Source organism: Amphiprion ocellaris, chromosome 19 (genome assembly GCF_022539595.1).
Source record: "Amphiprion ocellaris isolate individual 3 ecotype Okinawa chromosome 19, ASM2253959v1, whole genome shotgun sequence".
Classification (NCBI taxonomy): domain Eukaryota; kingdom Metazoa; phylum Chordata; class Actinopteri; family Pomacentridae; genus Amphiprion; species Amphiprion ocellaris.
Genome location: NC_072784.1, coordinates 31,637,134 through 31,651,324, shown reverse-complemented (window position 1 = coordinate 31,651,324; position 14,191 = coordinate 31,637,134). Strand labels below are relative to the sequence as shown.

General features: G+C 41.0%; 1 protein-coding gene across 6 annotated transcripts in view; it reads left to right on the top strand.

Annotated features, from left to right (window-relative positions):
* cacna1ia (calcium voltage-gated channel subunit alpha1 Ia) overlaps positions 1–14,191 on the top strand; it is a 212,404-nt gene that overhangs the window by 121,222 nt on the left and 76,991 nt on the right. For 5 of the 6 annotated variants that reach the window (XM_055005057.1, XM_035947012.2, XM_023267713.3 and 2 more), the window contains exon 6: positions 7,853–8,012. In XM_055005057.1, coding sequence (XP_054861032.1) covers positions 7,853–8,012 — 160 coding nt within the window. Of the gene's footprint in view, positions 1–6,132; positions 6,559–7,852; positions 8,013–14,191 lie in introns of those variants that run through there. The other variant, XM_023267716.3, reaches the window with a different exon arrangement.

The window sequence follows — 14,191 nt, the reverse complement described above, 5'->3', positions numbered from 1 at the left end:
ATCAATACCTATTATTGATGAATATGGAGCAGAAAACTGGAAAAGAGAAGGTTTATTTTTCAAACATGTTGAAGCCCAAATGTCCTCCAGGTCTGGAATGCTCCTTAAACATGGTCTTTGTCAGTGTATGGAAAGTTTTGCTCATGACTCATCATGTAGGTATGTAGATGTGTGTGTGTGTGTGTGTGTGTGTGTGTGTGTGTGTGTGTGTGTGTGTGTGTGTGTGTGTGTGTGTGTGTGTGTGTGTGTGTGTGTGTGTGTGTGTGTGTGTGTGTGAACCTTGTATGGTTGGTTTTGGTTGCGTTTGTTCATGTAGTTGTGTGTGAATGACGTGTGGATGCCGTTGCTGTGCATGCTATCAGTGAGCTGCATGTAATGAGTGTTTGGTGGCCCGGTTCCATCCCCTGATCCTGACCCCATTAGAGGTGAGGAAGCGTGGGGCTAAAGCTATTTGTTCCTTGTTTTGCTGGGCCGTTGCTTTGCCCACCGGTACGCAGGGAGCATGATCACGTCCTGACCCTTCACGCACCTCAATTTGTAACCCTCCAACAAAATGGCAGATAATAGTCCTGGGTGGTGTGTGTGAGGAGGTGTTCAGCTTCGAATAAACACTTCAACGAAACGGGCGTGAGATAGAGCGAGAAGAGAAGAGAAGAGAAGAGAAGAGAAGAGAAGAGAAGAGAAGAGAAGAGAAGAGAAGAGAAGAGAAGAGAAGAGAAGAGAAGAGAAGAGAAGAGAAGAGAAGAGAAGAGAAGAGAAGAGAAGAGAAGAAGAGAATGATGGCGTTCTCTCTGGGTCTACAGTGAATAGCGCAGGCAGGTTGCTGTAAATGTGTTTCCATTGTGGCGTGAGGAGAGGCATCCATCTTTATTTGGGAACAGCAGGACCTGGCAAACCGGTAAAGTCACCGGGAGGCGACAGAGATGAGGCAAGTAGAAAAGAAGAGAGGAGGAAAACGAGACAAACGTAGAAAAAAGCGTGATTTGTGTGATGCAGTTTCTTTGCTTTGCTTTGCTCTCCCTCCTGTATTAGTGTGCATGCTTTATTTCCAGCTCGTTTTCTTTCCGTCTCCGTGTGTTTTCTCGGCACACCCCCGGGCCTTGTCTCGTTCTCCCACCCTCCGTTCCCCTCCGCCCGGCTCTCCCTCTCCTCACCCAATTAGGCCTAATGGAACAGTGGCCTAATGACAAGGACCCCGAGGAACAAACACATTTAGACTCGCCTCCAGTCGCCACCAGAGACACGACGCCGCTGCTTTCCATTTAATAACAGTTGATGAGACAAAATAGCCGGAGGAGAAATACAGGTGCATGCTCAGCTCCAGGAAAAACATTTTTCAGATAAAATTGCTAATTCCAGAAAGATGTCTCATGAATTTAACATCAGAGAGGCACACCGTAGAAAACGTTTGAAAAATGAACGACATGTAAACTGCATGTTGACATACAGTGAATTTAACAACACAGAGTCTGTGAAGGTCAGCCGACCCAGAGCATTTACAGCAGGGGTGTCCAACATGAGGCCCGCAGGCCAAAACCGGCCTCCAGAGGGTCCAATCTGGTCCTCAAAGAGTAAAAATTCCAGAGAAGACATTAAGTGCAGATTGTAAATTAGTAAAACTATAAATTTAAAATGGTGTCTACACCATGACAAGTTGTTTGGATCAGGAAGTAGAATACTAGATTGTTCATTGTTCTTTTGTTTTTTTGTGTCTCCTTTTTGTAATATTTTGTCTTGTTTTTTTAATCTTTTTTGTCTGACTTTTATTGTTTGTCTCATGTTTTTGTTGCTTAGTTTCTTGTTTTTGTCATTTTGTATTTCCTTTTTGTCTCACTTCCTTTATGTGTGTTTTTTTTGTCTCAACTTCTGTTTTGCTTTATTCATTGTTTTGTGTACCGTTTTTGTCGCTTTGTGTCTTTTTTTGTCTCGCTTGTGTCGTTTGTCCATTTTTTTGCTGCTTTCTATCATTTTTTTTTACAAATTTTTTGCCTCATTTTCTGTCATTTTGTGTCTCGTGTTTGTCGTTTTGTGCCTAATTTTTGTGATATTTTGTCTTGTTTTTGTTGTTTTTTTTCTTTTTTGTCTGACTTATGTCATTTTGATCAGAAAGTAAAATACTACATCATTCAGTTCCAGATGACTAAATGTTGTGTTCTTTTGTAGACACTCTGTGATCTGGAAGTTGTGATGTGGAAATGATAAACTGAGACACAATGTTGCTGAAATTGAATTGATTTTTCTTGAGAAACTTCAGGTTGTTCATGATGTTTTGTAAAAAGAGAATTCCTTAAATGTGAAGATGGTCAGAATGTACCTTCTTGCACTAAAACAACCTGGTCTGTCCCACGGGAGATCACATTGGGCTGAATGTTTCCCCTGGACTAAGATGAGTTTTACACTCCTGATTGACAGCATTTTATCCAGATGCTGATACATAAGTGAATAGTGGTTGGTTTTTCATATAATTGGTAGTTAATGACAGAAGGTACGAGGGCTCTTTCAGGCAGTTAACGGGTGATGGAATAAAGGAGTGACACTCGGGGGTGTCTCCAGACATTTCCTGTTCATTACGGACTGCATGTAGCCACAGGATGTGCTATTGTCTCATCAGTAGGTGTCTGGTTGGGTCAGAGTCAGCAGAAATGTGGACCGTTGTGGTGAAGAAGGAGCTGATCTGGATGGTGAAGCTTTCAGTTTACCAGTCTATCTTCATTCCAACCCTCACTCCCTGTAACCGTGAGCTCTGGGTAGCGACCGAAGAGATGAGATTGTGCTCCAAAAGGGTTTAATCCACTGGGTGGAGATGAGAGTAGATTCTGTTGTCCTTGGAGTCCAAAGGAGGTGGTTTGAGCATCTGATTTGGATCCCTCCTGGACGCCTTTCTTTGGAGGTTTTCCTGTCATGTCCAGCTGCGATTGCATATCTAATCAGGATCCCTCAGGAGGAGCTGGAAAACATTCTCAGAAAAGGGACGTCTCGAATTCCCTGTATAGCCTGCTGCTACCACGGTTCATCCATCTATTATCTATTCAGCGCTTAATCTTCAATAGGGTCGCCAGGGGGCTGGATCTGTCCCAGCTGACTGAGGATGAAGATTCACCTGGACAGGTAACAGTCGATCACGGGGCTACATATAGAGACAAACAATCACACTCCCATTCACACCTACAGACAATTTACAATCACCAATAACCTCAGCATGTTTTCGGACTGTGGGAGGAAGCTGGAGAACCTGGAGACAGAAAGAACATGCAAACTCCATGTAGAAAGATCCCAGGAAGGACGTAAACCGGGGATCTTCTAGCTGTGAGGCAACAGTTCTAACCACCGAACCACGGTTCAACCACTGGGAAGAACAGGATGGATGGAACATAACCACTAATCCAGAAGTAGTAGAAATCATTAGAGCTTACGGAAAAGGGAACCTTTCTAATAAACCCTCTTTTTTTTGTTTTTTCTGCTGGCAGTATTTGTGTTTACTCGGCGTTGTGTTTGTGTAGTGAGTGAGCTACAGGTATTCTTGTAAACACCGCCTTCATCATTTCTCTCTCCCTCTTCCCTTCCCGTCTCCCTCGTTCTCAGCTTCTCTCCTGTCATTCAGTCTGCTGGCAGTTTAGATGCACTGTTGTGACACATTAACCTACTGTTGAGTTGTTATTCACGATTCCAAATATGGTGCTGAAAAACACACACAGCAGATAAATAGAGGCACACACACACATCGCCACGGCAACACAAAGACACACCTTTCTCAGGTGTCGCTGTGATCCATCGGCGGCTCCCACCTCTCCCTCTCGTTACTGTAATCAGCTGTTATTATGTTCCGCTAATCACAGCCTCAATATGTCATCACAGCGGGACAGGCCCAGCGGCGGGGGATGAGGTCATCATCATTCGACAGGGTACTCGCTTGTGCTTCTGCAATTAGGTTTCGTCGAATCATGAGTGAGACCTGGTGCAGCCTGATTAGATGTCTGTGTCGCTGATATTCTGCAGTTAAAGCTCTTGATCTACCGGGGAACGCTTCATCTCCAGCTGTTACCTGACATGTGTTTGTCTTTCATAAAACGTCCTCTGGAGAGGCTGTGAACTTCCATTTTCAACCGCTGTCACACCACCTCTGTTTCTGTTTCAACCACAGCCGTGTGGATTTTTTTTTAACTTATTTTTCTTGGTAGTTTGTCAGTTTGCTGTCAAAAGCTAAATTTCAACTGATGTCTCACTCAGATTCCCAGAAATTTCAGAAACAATTCTTTAAACAACTTTGTTCTGTAAAATTTCCTGTTTAATTATTGTAAAAGTAAGCAGTAAAGTTGAAGGCGAATGACCTGAGGAATCTCTCAGTACTTTAACAGAGTTAAGAATAAAGGTCACAGCAGTCATCCCTAGTTTAACGAGTTTACGCTGCTCCCTTCCCATTTATATTTTTATAATATATTTTATTTTATCGTCTGACGGTCATAGACTCTTTTTTTTGTCTTTGATGATGATTTCTGCTATTTGAAACTATTTTATTTCATTTAATTTCACATTATCATATTTTTTTGTCTGTTCTGTGGTTTTAGAGTGTACCTATGGGACATATTATCTTCAGGGATAATAAAGATTACCTTAAATCTTTACTATTACCTAAAAGCAACAACAAACAACAGCTTAAAGCAGGAGTGTCCAACATACGGCCCAGGGGCCAAAAACGGCCCACCAGAGGGTCCAATCCGGCTCACAGGACGACTTTGTAAAGTGTAAAAATTCCACAGAAGACATTAACTGCAGATTGTAAATTAGTAAAACTATAAATTTAAAATCATTTCTAGACCATAACAAGTTGTTTTGATCATAAAGTAAAATACTAGTTTGCTCATTGTTCTTTTGTCATTTTGTGTCTCATTATTGTAATATTTTGTCTTGTTTTTGTTGTTTTTTGTCTGTTTTTTCCCGACTTGTCTCATGATTTTGTGATCTTGTTTCTCATTTTTGTCGTTTTGTGTTTCCTTTTTGTCTCGCTTGCATCGATTGTCTATTTTTTTCATATTGTTTCTCGCTTTTGTGGTTTTGTGTCTTGTTTTAGTTATTTTGTGTCTCATTTTTGTCATATTTTGTTTTTTTTGTCTGACTTTTGGCATTTTGATCAGAAAGTAAAATCCTCGATGGTTCAGTTCCAGGTGACTAAATGTTATGTTCCTTTGTAGAAACTGTGTGATCTGGAAGTTGCACTAATTTTTTTGCACTAAAACAAAGGAAACTGTGGTGTTTAAAGAAAATGTGTAATTACAAGAAAACCAGGATGCATTGTTAAATGCCAATTTGGGTTTAAGGTTGAGCGTTGTTACTCATAACCACCACAAGAGGGCGGTAATGCACCCTGGCGTGTTCTGTGTGCGACAGTGTAGCCGGACAAGAGAAGGAGAGGTGTCACGAAGACGGCACGAGATAGACGTTAATAAACTAAGCCGCTGTTTGCTAACCTGTTCCTTTCTCCCGTCGTTTTTCACCTTTGAGCCAACTTCCACTACATCTGTTATAAACACAACAGATCTTGTCGACGAGGATGGGATTGCGCCAGAGGTTGAAAAGAGTTAATTGTAGCTGGAAGCTATAAACTCCGTCGAGACGAGAGAAAGAACAGTCGAAATGGCGGCGGCAGCGTTCGGGAGAAGTGAAGACTTTAACTTCGACGAGAACGGAGAAGGATTTGACGCCTATTTGGAAAGGTTAGAGCAGTTCTTCGTTGCAAATGGGCTGACTTATGGAGATGAAAAGTCAAAAGCCGTGTTCCTGACGATAGGGGGCAAGAAAAACCACACACTGCTGATGGACTTATGTGCGCCACAGAGACCGTCAGAAAAAAAACTGTCGGAGTTGATAGACCTGCTACGTGCACACTTTGTGCCGAAAACGAACTTTATTGCAGAAAGATACAAGTTTAATTCCAGAAACCAGAGAGAAGACGAGTCAGTGAGTACATGGCTAGTTTAAGGAAGCTAGCTTCAACATGCAAGTTTGGGACGTTTCTAGATGACGCTCTCAGAGATAGATTCGTGTGCGGGGTTAAAAATGCAGAACTCCGTGATTAAATGCTGCTCACACTAAAGATTTGACACTGGCGGGAGCTCATGAGGTGACAAAACAGAATGCACAGCAGTTGTCACACAAGACATTCAAAACTAACGCCGTCTCAAAAACAGCCGCCCTAAAAAAGGAGATAAGCACAAATCTATGTTACAGATGTTCAGGAAGTGGACATAAACCAGATGAATGTCGTTTCAAGGATGTTGACTGCCGGACGTGTAAAAAGAAAGGACACATCCCTAAGGCATGCCGTTCCCGACCGCCAGGAAGAAATGACAAGCAGACCAAGTGGACCAAACACCTGGATGCAACAGCTTCAGGGTCAAGAGCACCAAACACCAGTGGAGGGAAACAGTTCTGGTGCTCCGCAGGAGAACGTCCATTCACGGCAGCCAAAGTCGGAAGTCCAGCCTCTCCAGACCAAGCAACCCAAGGCAGGGACAGCAAAGGGTCACTCAGCACCGAGCTTTGTCACAGAGTATTGAGCAGGTAACATTAAAGATGTTAAACTGTATTCAGTAGAAACTGGAGGTGAGGACACTGGTTTTGAAAGTGATGTACTGATTGAAAAGCCTTACTATGTGTATGTAAGGGTGAATGACAAACGTCTAAAAATAGAAGTAGACACAGGGCCAGCTGTGTCTGTGATCTCAGAAAAACTGTACAAACGAAGGTTTAGGAAGATAAAACTAATTCCTACAAATTGTGTGTTAAAAACCTACAGCAAGCACTCACTGTGTGTCAAAGGTAGCTCCAAACACTCAGAGCGCCCCATGCGAAATGTGCGCCCACCTCAACACTTGGACTTATAATGGAATCTCTGAAAGAGACAATTCATGGTGTTCTGGACTGTATATGATTTCTACGCAATGGTTAGAGGCACACAAATTGAATAAGAAAAACTTGTAAGTGTTCGTAAATTGGGAATTTAGAGATGGCAAGTTGTTATGTCTCTTTTTGAGAAATATTGTGTTTTGAAGAGAACATAAAGCAATAAGAAAATTGTTAGTTTTAAGCTACAGGGGAGGAGCTGTGGTGTTTAAAGAAAATGTGTAATTGTAAGAAAACCAGGATGCATTGTTAAATGCCAATTTGGGTTTAAGGTTGAGTGTTGTTACTCATAACCACCACAAGAGGGCGGTAATGCACCCTGGCGTGTTCTGTGTGCGACAATGTAGCCGGACAAGAGAAGGAGAGGTGACATGCAGACGGCACGAGATAGACGTTAATAAACTAAGCCGCTGTTTGCTAACCTGTTCCTTTCTCCCGTCGTTTTTCACCTTTGAGCCGACTTCCACTACATCTGTTATAAACACAACAGAAACGTTTGGAGTTGTGGTTATTTATAGCTTATTATGCTGTGATTTTACTGGAGATCAAACTGGGCTGAATGTGGAACCTGAACTAAAATGAGTTTGACACCCCTGCCTTAAAGTGTGTGTAAAAACAACATATCTGCATGTTTAAACCTTGACCAATATAGTGCAGAAGCATAAAACTTGCACAGGTTGATCTGCATTTTGTTATCTGATCATCCTCCACAGCTGCTTGCGTCAAAAATAGGAATGAAAATAACCCAACAACATCAATCATGTTTCCTTTAAAACCCATTTCACAAAGCAATTTAATGTTTTACAGTTATATTGTTGATTAGTTTGATTAGTTGTATTGACACGACTTTAATCTGTATTCATAAACCTAAATGTACAACTGTGATCTGACAAAGCAATCTATATGCAAATGGTAAATCTCTGTGTTAAGTGGGTGATTATTTGTCCAACAGGTATGCGTATCCTGGTGAACCTGCTGCTGGACACTCTCCCCATGCTGGGCAATGTGCTGCTGCTCTGCTTCTTCGTCTTCTTCATCTTCGGCATCATCGGCGTGCAGCTGTGGGCGGGGCTGCTGAGGAACCGTTGCTACCCCGAGGAGAACTTCACCCTGTGAGTTCCACACATGTGCACTCTGTGTGGTGCTGCTGATGTGTTTTTGTGGGAAAAATTGGGCCACAAATTGACAGTTACGATGAGGGAGTGATAGTTTTTGAACCTCATGCGTGCGCTCTCCACTCCTCTTCCCTCTTTATCATGTCATACTTGAGGAAAACAATCACACTGACAAGTCTGTCATCTCATTTTTCAGGTCTTTTTCATTTGTACAGTTTGAACGTGAAGCCACATCAAACCGGTTTTATCCAAATATTTTACCCTCATATGTACACTGCCGTTCAAAATTTCATGTTTTCCATGAAAACTCACACTTCTATTCAAATGCTAATATAACTGCACAAGGGTTTTGTAATCATCAATGAGCCTTTCAACACCATTAGCTAACACAATGTAACATTAGAACACAGGAGTGATGGTTGCTGGAAATGTTCCTCTGTACCCCTATGGAGATATTCCATTAAAAATCAGCTGTTTCCAGCTACAATAGTCATTTACCACATTAACAATGTCTACACTGGATTTATCATTCATTGAACTTCATCTTCATTGAAAAAAACTGCTTTCGCTCAACAATAATGACATTTCTAAGTGACCCTAAACCTTTGAATGGTAGTGTATGTTATCATCAGTTTGTCCTCCCATTCTATCCACTGATTCAATGTTTCTATGTCAAGCTACGACTGCAACAGTATTTGTCCCACTTTGCAGCTGAGAAGGTGATTAATTTCCAGCTGCATGCCTCCATATTCATGACCCCACATGACAGCATCCCCCACTGCGTCTGAGTGTGAGTGACATTTAGTAGTGTTTGATTTCATTTTCTCGGTTTCATTTCTTTCTTTTTTTTATGCAGAGATCAGCTCACTAGAAGAGGCTCATGCCCCTGATGTGTTCTAATATGAATACCAGCCATACGTACTACTCCACTTCTGCTGACACAGCCTTTACTAATGGCAGATCTAATAGCCAGATGAAAGGGGACACGTGTCCGCCAGCCTCCTTCGTCCTCAGAGTGGAGAGCTGACATTTACTGGAGTCACTTTACGACTTTTCCTTCACTTCAATCGATGTTTTCTGCATTTATCTAACTCATGGGTGATACAGTGATTAGCTCTGAGTTTTCTGGACGAGTTGCAGCATAAAGGTGATTATTGTTTCTATGGAGTCCAGCTTTGGAAACATATCTTCTCCCAGTGTACCTGCTTGTTAACTCCTACACATTTGCTGATTAACACAGCAGCATTCACCTCACGCTGAAATGGGTGTTTCTCATTATTTAACCAAAGTATTATTTTTGCATATTGTTTTTAAAGCTTGTATTAACATAATATTCAGCCTCGTCAGGGCACTTGAATGCTTAATTAGAAAGGTCTTAGCGAGTTAGCGCTTGAGGACTATTATGCTAAGTAAAGGGCTAATGTTAGTTGTGTGAGAGGTTATAATGGAGTGGGCTGAGTGTCGCTGTCAAGTGCAGCTTTCACTTCACCATTTTACACCCAGCCTCCTTTGATTCCGACTGATTTATTTTGCTGTCTGTAATCAGCCCATCTGTTTTGTTTCTCTGACTAGACTTGGCCTATTTCTGTTACCTTTTATGGTTCTACCTTTGATTTGATTCTGCAAGTTGACACATACAGATCTGTACTTAGCATCTCTGTTGAGAATATTTTGCACTAATTAAAGAGGTCAAGGTCATTCCAGGAGACTGACGGGTCATTCCAGGACATTTGCACATCTATATACCTACATGATGAGTCACGAACAAAACGTTCCATACACTTGAAAACACCATGTAAAAGGGTCATTCCAGAACTGGAGGACATTTGGGCTTTAAATGTTTGAAAAATAAACCTTCTCTTTTCCAGTTTTCTGCTCCATATTCATCAATAATAGATAATAAACTATCAAAGGCTTGATTGGCTCAGCTTCCACATCAATGGTAGCATTTTTATTCCATGTTTTCTGTGTTGTTTGCTAACCCTACTCTAATCACAGTAACAGGGTTGCTAATCCATGCTAATGTGATCTTTTTCTCAGCAGTAGAAGCTAGATATTTAGCTGCTGTTACTGCTGACCAAGAGGACAAACTGACTGATGGAAAACAGTCCAAAGAATTAGTCTGATCCTGATAATATGAGGTAGAGTGAGACATTCAATCAAGGCTGACAATGGGATGAAAAGATGAAAAATAGAAGAGAGGACATAGCTTTGCTCTACACATTCTTTGGTGCAACTGATGATGATGAAAAGGACAAAAACAAGACACAAAACAACAGAAATGAAACAGAAAATGACAAAAACAAGATAGAAAATGACAAAAACAAGACAGAAAATGACAAAAACAATATAAAATGACAAAAAAAGACACAAAATGACAGAAACGACACATAAAATGACAGAAACAAAAGACAAAATGACAAAAATAAGACACAAAAGGACATGAACAAGACAGAAAATGACAAAAACAAGACACAAAATGACATAAGCGAGACATAAAATAACAAAAATGAGACACAAAACGACAAAAACGAGACAAAAAAATGACAAAAACGTCATCAACAGGTTCTGCTCACATGTTGTGGGACATGCTCCATGTATAATAATTATTATTTAAAATATTATGTTTATGGAAAAAAAATATTCCAACAATTACAAGAGACATCATTGAAAAAATAATACATAAAAAAGGAGATTTAAATTTCATTTGAACTCTTTTATTAGAGATTGACAGAGTGATAGAGTGAGACATTCAATCAAGGCTGACAATGGCTGACAAACACCAAAAAACGGAGATTTAAATGTGATCTGAACTGTTTTATTAGATGTTCAGTTTGGTCATCAGGGGGTGGGACAAGACAAAAATGACATTTTAGGGGAACTCCAGACTTATTTGGTATTTTAAAAACATTTTCAAACATTCTTTTCTTCTAGTTTTTTTTTTAGATTTAGTCTCAGGACAAGAACATTTACACAACTACTGCATGTTTTAGTATTTTCTACATGGATTATTAGAAATTTGATGGATGGGATGTAAAATGTCCTCCAGTTCTGGAATGACCCATATTTCTGGAATTTAACAGTTGGCCTATACACTTCTAAAATCAAACATGCTAATCTGGAAGCTGCCACTGACACCACAAACCTCCATCTCTTCCTTTCCGCTGTGTTTTCTCTGACCCGTCTGTCCTGCAGCTTCACTTAATGCCGTTTACTGGAAGCTTCTTTCTGCTGCTCCCCGGCCTTCATCCTTCCCTCCGTCTCGCTCTCCGTTGGCAGGTGTGTTCTCAGTGTGATGCCGGGTTTAGCTGTGCCATGCCGAGCCACTGGCGGGGGGCAACAGCGTTCATTCATGCACCGCTACTCTGACAGCAGCTCTCTCTCTTTCTTCCTTTCTGTCCTCAAGTTTTCATCCCTTCTTCCACCTCGGCATTGCTAGCGGCACACCAACCTGAATCACGCTCTCTCTTGACTTTCTTCTCCATCCCTCTCTGTAGTTGTGTTACCTGTTGTGTTGCATAAACTCTACTATAAGCTGAGTTTGTCAGTGTATACCTGTAAGCTTTGCTGTCTCACCAAATCAGTTGCACAGCCCTGTATTGCCCACCGCTGCTATCGATCCTGGTGTTGGTGTGCATGTGTATGGTTGGCGGTAGAAGTAAACAGATATTCTACCACTGTATCCTGTATGTCAGCAGTATTTATCTTGCTACTGATAGAGGTAGACGAGATGAGAATTAGAGTGGAAAGAGGCGAAATTAGTAACAAAAAAGAGAGAGGAAGTGGGAAGAATTAATGCAGGAGCAGAGGGAAAGAAGAGAGAAAGGTAAGAAGGTAAAACAAAGTGGATTAAAACTATAAAAAGATGTGACAAACACATAAAGAGGGAGTGAAATAGTTCACATGATGATGGCATACAGCAGGTGTGAAGGAAAAATGACTCTTTCCCCTTTTCCAGATTATCCTACAGGTTAGAGCAGGTTACTACCTTTGGTCCGTGTTCCTCTTTAACCTCTGCAGGCCTGAACCCATCTTCAGGTTCAGATTAATCACACTAACATGGCCTTCAGACAGGCAGACGCTGTAAGAGGAAGACATGCCAGGACTCTCTGCTCTGGTCCAGGTTAGAGATTCTCTATTCTGACGTGACTAAACAGACTAGTTGTCTCCATGTTGGTGTGTAATCTAAATCTGACCTTCTCCCAACTACAATATAAACCCAAAGATCAGAGAGAATCCTCAGAACTGATGCTGGCATTGCTTGCATGTACTGCTGCTCTGTCGGTGTCACTTCTCCTGATATCAGTAAACTTTGCTCACAGCCTAAACCGTCTGAGTCTCCAGTGTGTCTCTCTGTCTGCCTCCTCATCCTCTCTGGACCTCGATGAACTTCCATAACAGCAGGGGTGTTGGAGGTGGAAATGAATCCTTACCGTGAAAATATTTAAAGACGGCGAACATTATGCGATATACAGTCAGTCAGAAGCTTCAGTACTAAAGAGTTTGGTTTGGAACCCTATTGTTGATGCACTGCCACAACTTTCATGTATGTTTTATGTATAAATTTTACACATTTACAAGGCAGGGGGACAATTTAACCTTCTTCATTAACAGTGTGTCAGTTCATGTGGTCAGGATCACTACACAGATGTGGAAATGAATATAAATTTAAAATAATTTCTAGATCTTGACAAGTTGCTTTGATCATAAATAAACATTCAGTTCCAGATACTTGAGACTAAATGTTTTGTGTTTGTAGACAGTGATCTGTAAGTTGTGATGTGTGAATGATAAACTGAGTCATAATATTGGTGAAATTGCATTTACAAAGGGAAATATTTGGAGCTGTGGTTATTTATAGGTTATTAAGCTGTGCTTTTACTGGTCTGGATGATTTGAGATGACACTGGGCTGCATGTGGCCCCTGAACTAAGATGAGTTTGATGTGAGAACAGTTGCATTACATACAGTTTGTCTTCAGCCAGCCTTTTCCTAAATAAGCCTCTCCTGTAGACAAATAAAGAAAATGTGGGAGGAAAGCGATGTGTAAGGTGAAACAGGGCTAAAATGTGAGAGGAACACACAGCTCAAGGAGGGCTGAAGCAACAGAGGCCATGCAATGAGTAAACACTGCAGGTCGACTGGATGTGTGGTCAGTAATGGCTCTGCTGATGGAGAGGCTCTATTTTTGTCCTTCTCCGGCCCACACCGCTGTATGAGCATCCTGCCCTCATTTAGCCCCACAGTCACGTCAGAACGAACACTGGTCCTCACTAACTGGTTCAGCTGTGGGTTTTTAGACCTCTATCATTGATTTTTATAGAGTTTGTGTATTAGTTTGTGTTATTTGTGTCTCTGTAGTTGTGATGCTACTGCTAATAATAGTAAAAACATGGAAAAATGAATAATAAATGTATAAATAAGAGGGAGTTTTCCAGCATGGAGGGGGAGACAGACTGTTTGGAAAGCTTCTCGTGAAACTGTGAAGTGTGACAGACAACTGAGGAAATGATGAGGTGATTCAGATGGTAGCATTCAGTTAGATTTTAGAGGTTTGGCAGAAACCAAAGATGCTGCTCACTCATTCACAAAGGACAGCTGCCGGGGAGTGAGGGAGGCCGTTGGTGGTTATGTGGAATAGACATATATTCATATTTCTTTCTGCTGGTTTTAGGCGAAGGCACAATCCCACATGTACTTTTCAGCACGATTTATTCTTCATGATCCTGTAAACCAGGGGTGTCAAACATGAGGCCTGTGGGCCAAAAGCGGTCCTCCAGAGGGTCCAATCGGGCCCTCAAAGTGTAAAAATTCCAGAGAAGACATTAACTGCAGATTGTAAATTAGTAAAGCTATAAATTTAAAGTAATTTCTAGGCCATGACAAGTTGTTTTGATCAGGAAGTGAAATACTAGATTGCTCATTGTTTTTTTTTCTCATTTTTGTCATATTTTGACTTTTTTGTCTCATGTTTTTGTCATTTTGTTTCTCATTTTCGTCGTTTTGTGTTTCCTTTTTGTCTCGCTTGTGTTTTTTGTCGATTTTTTTTGTCATTTTCTGTTTTGCTTTATTCGTTTTTTGTGTATTTGTCGTTTTGTGTATTTCTTTCTCTTGTTTTTGTTGTTTCTTAATTTTTTCCCACTTTGTAACTTTTCTGTCAAATTTTTTGTCCTGTT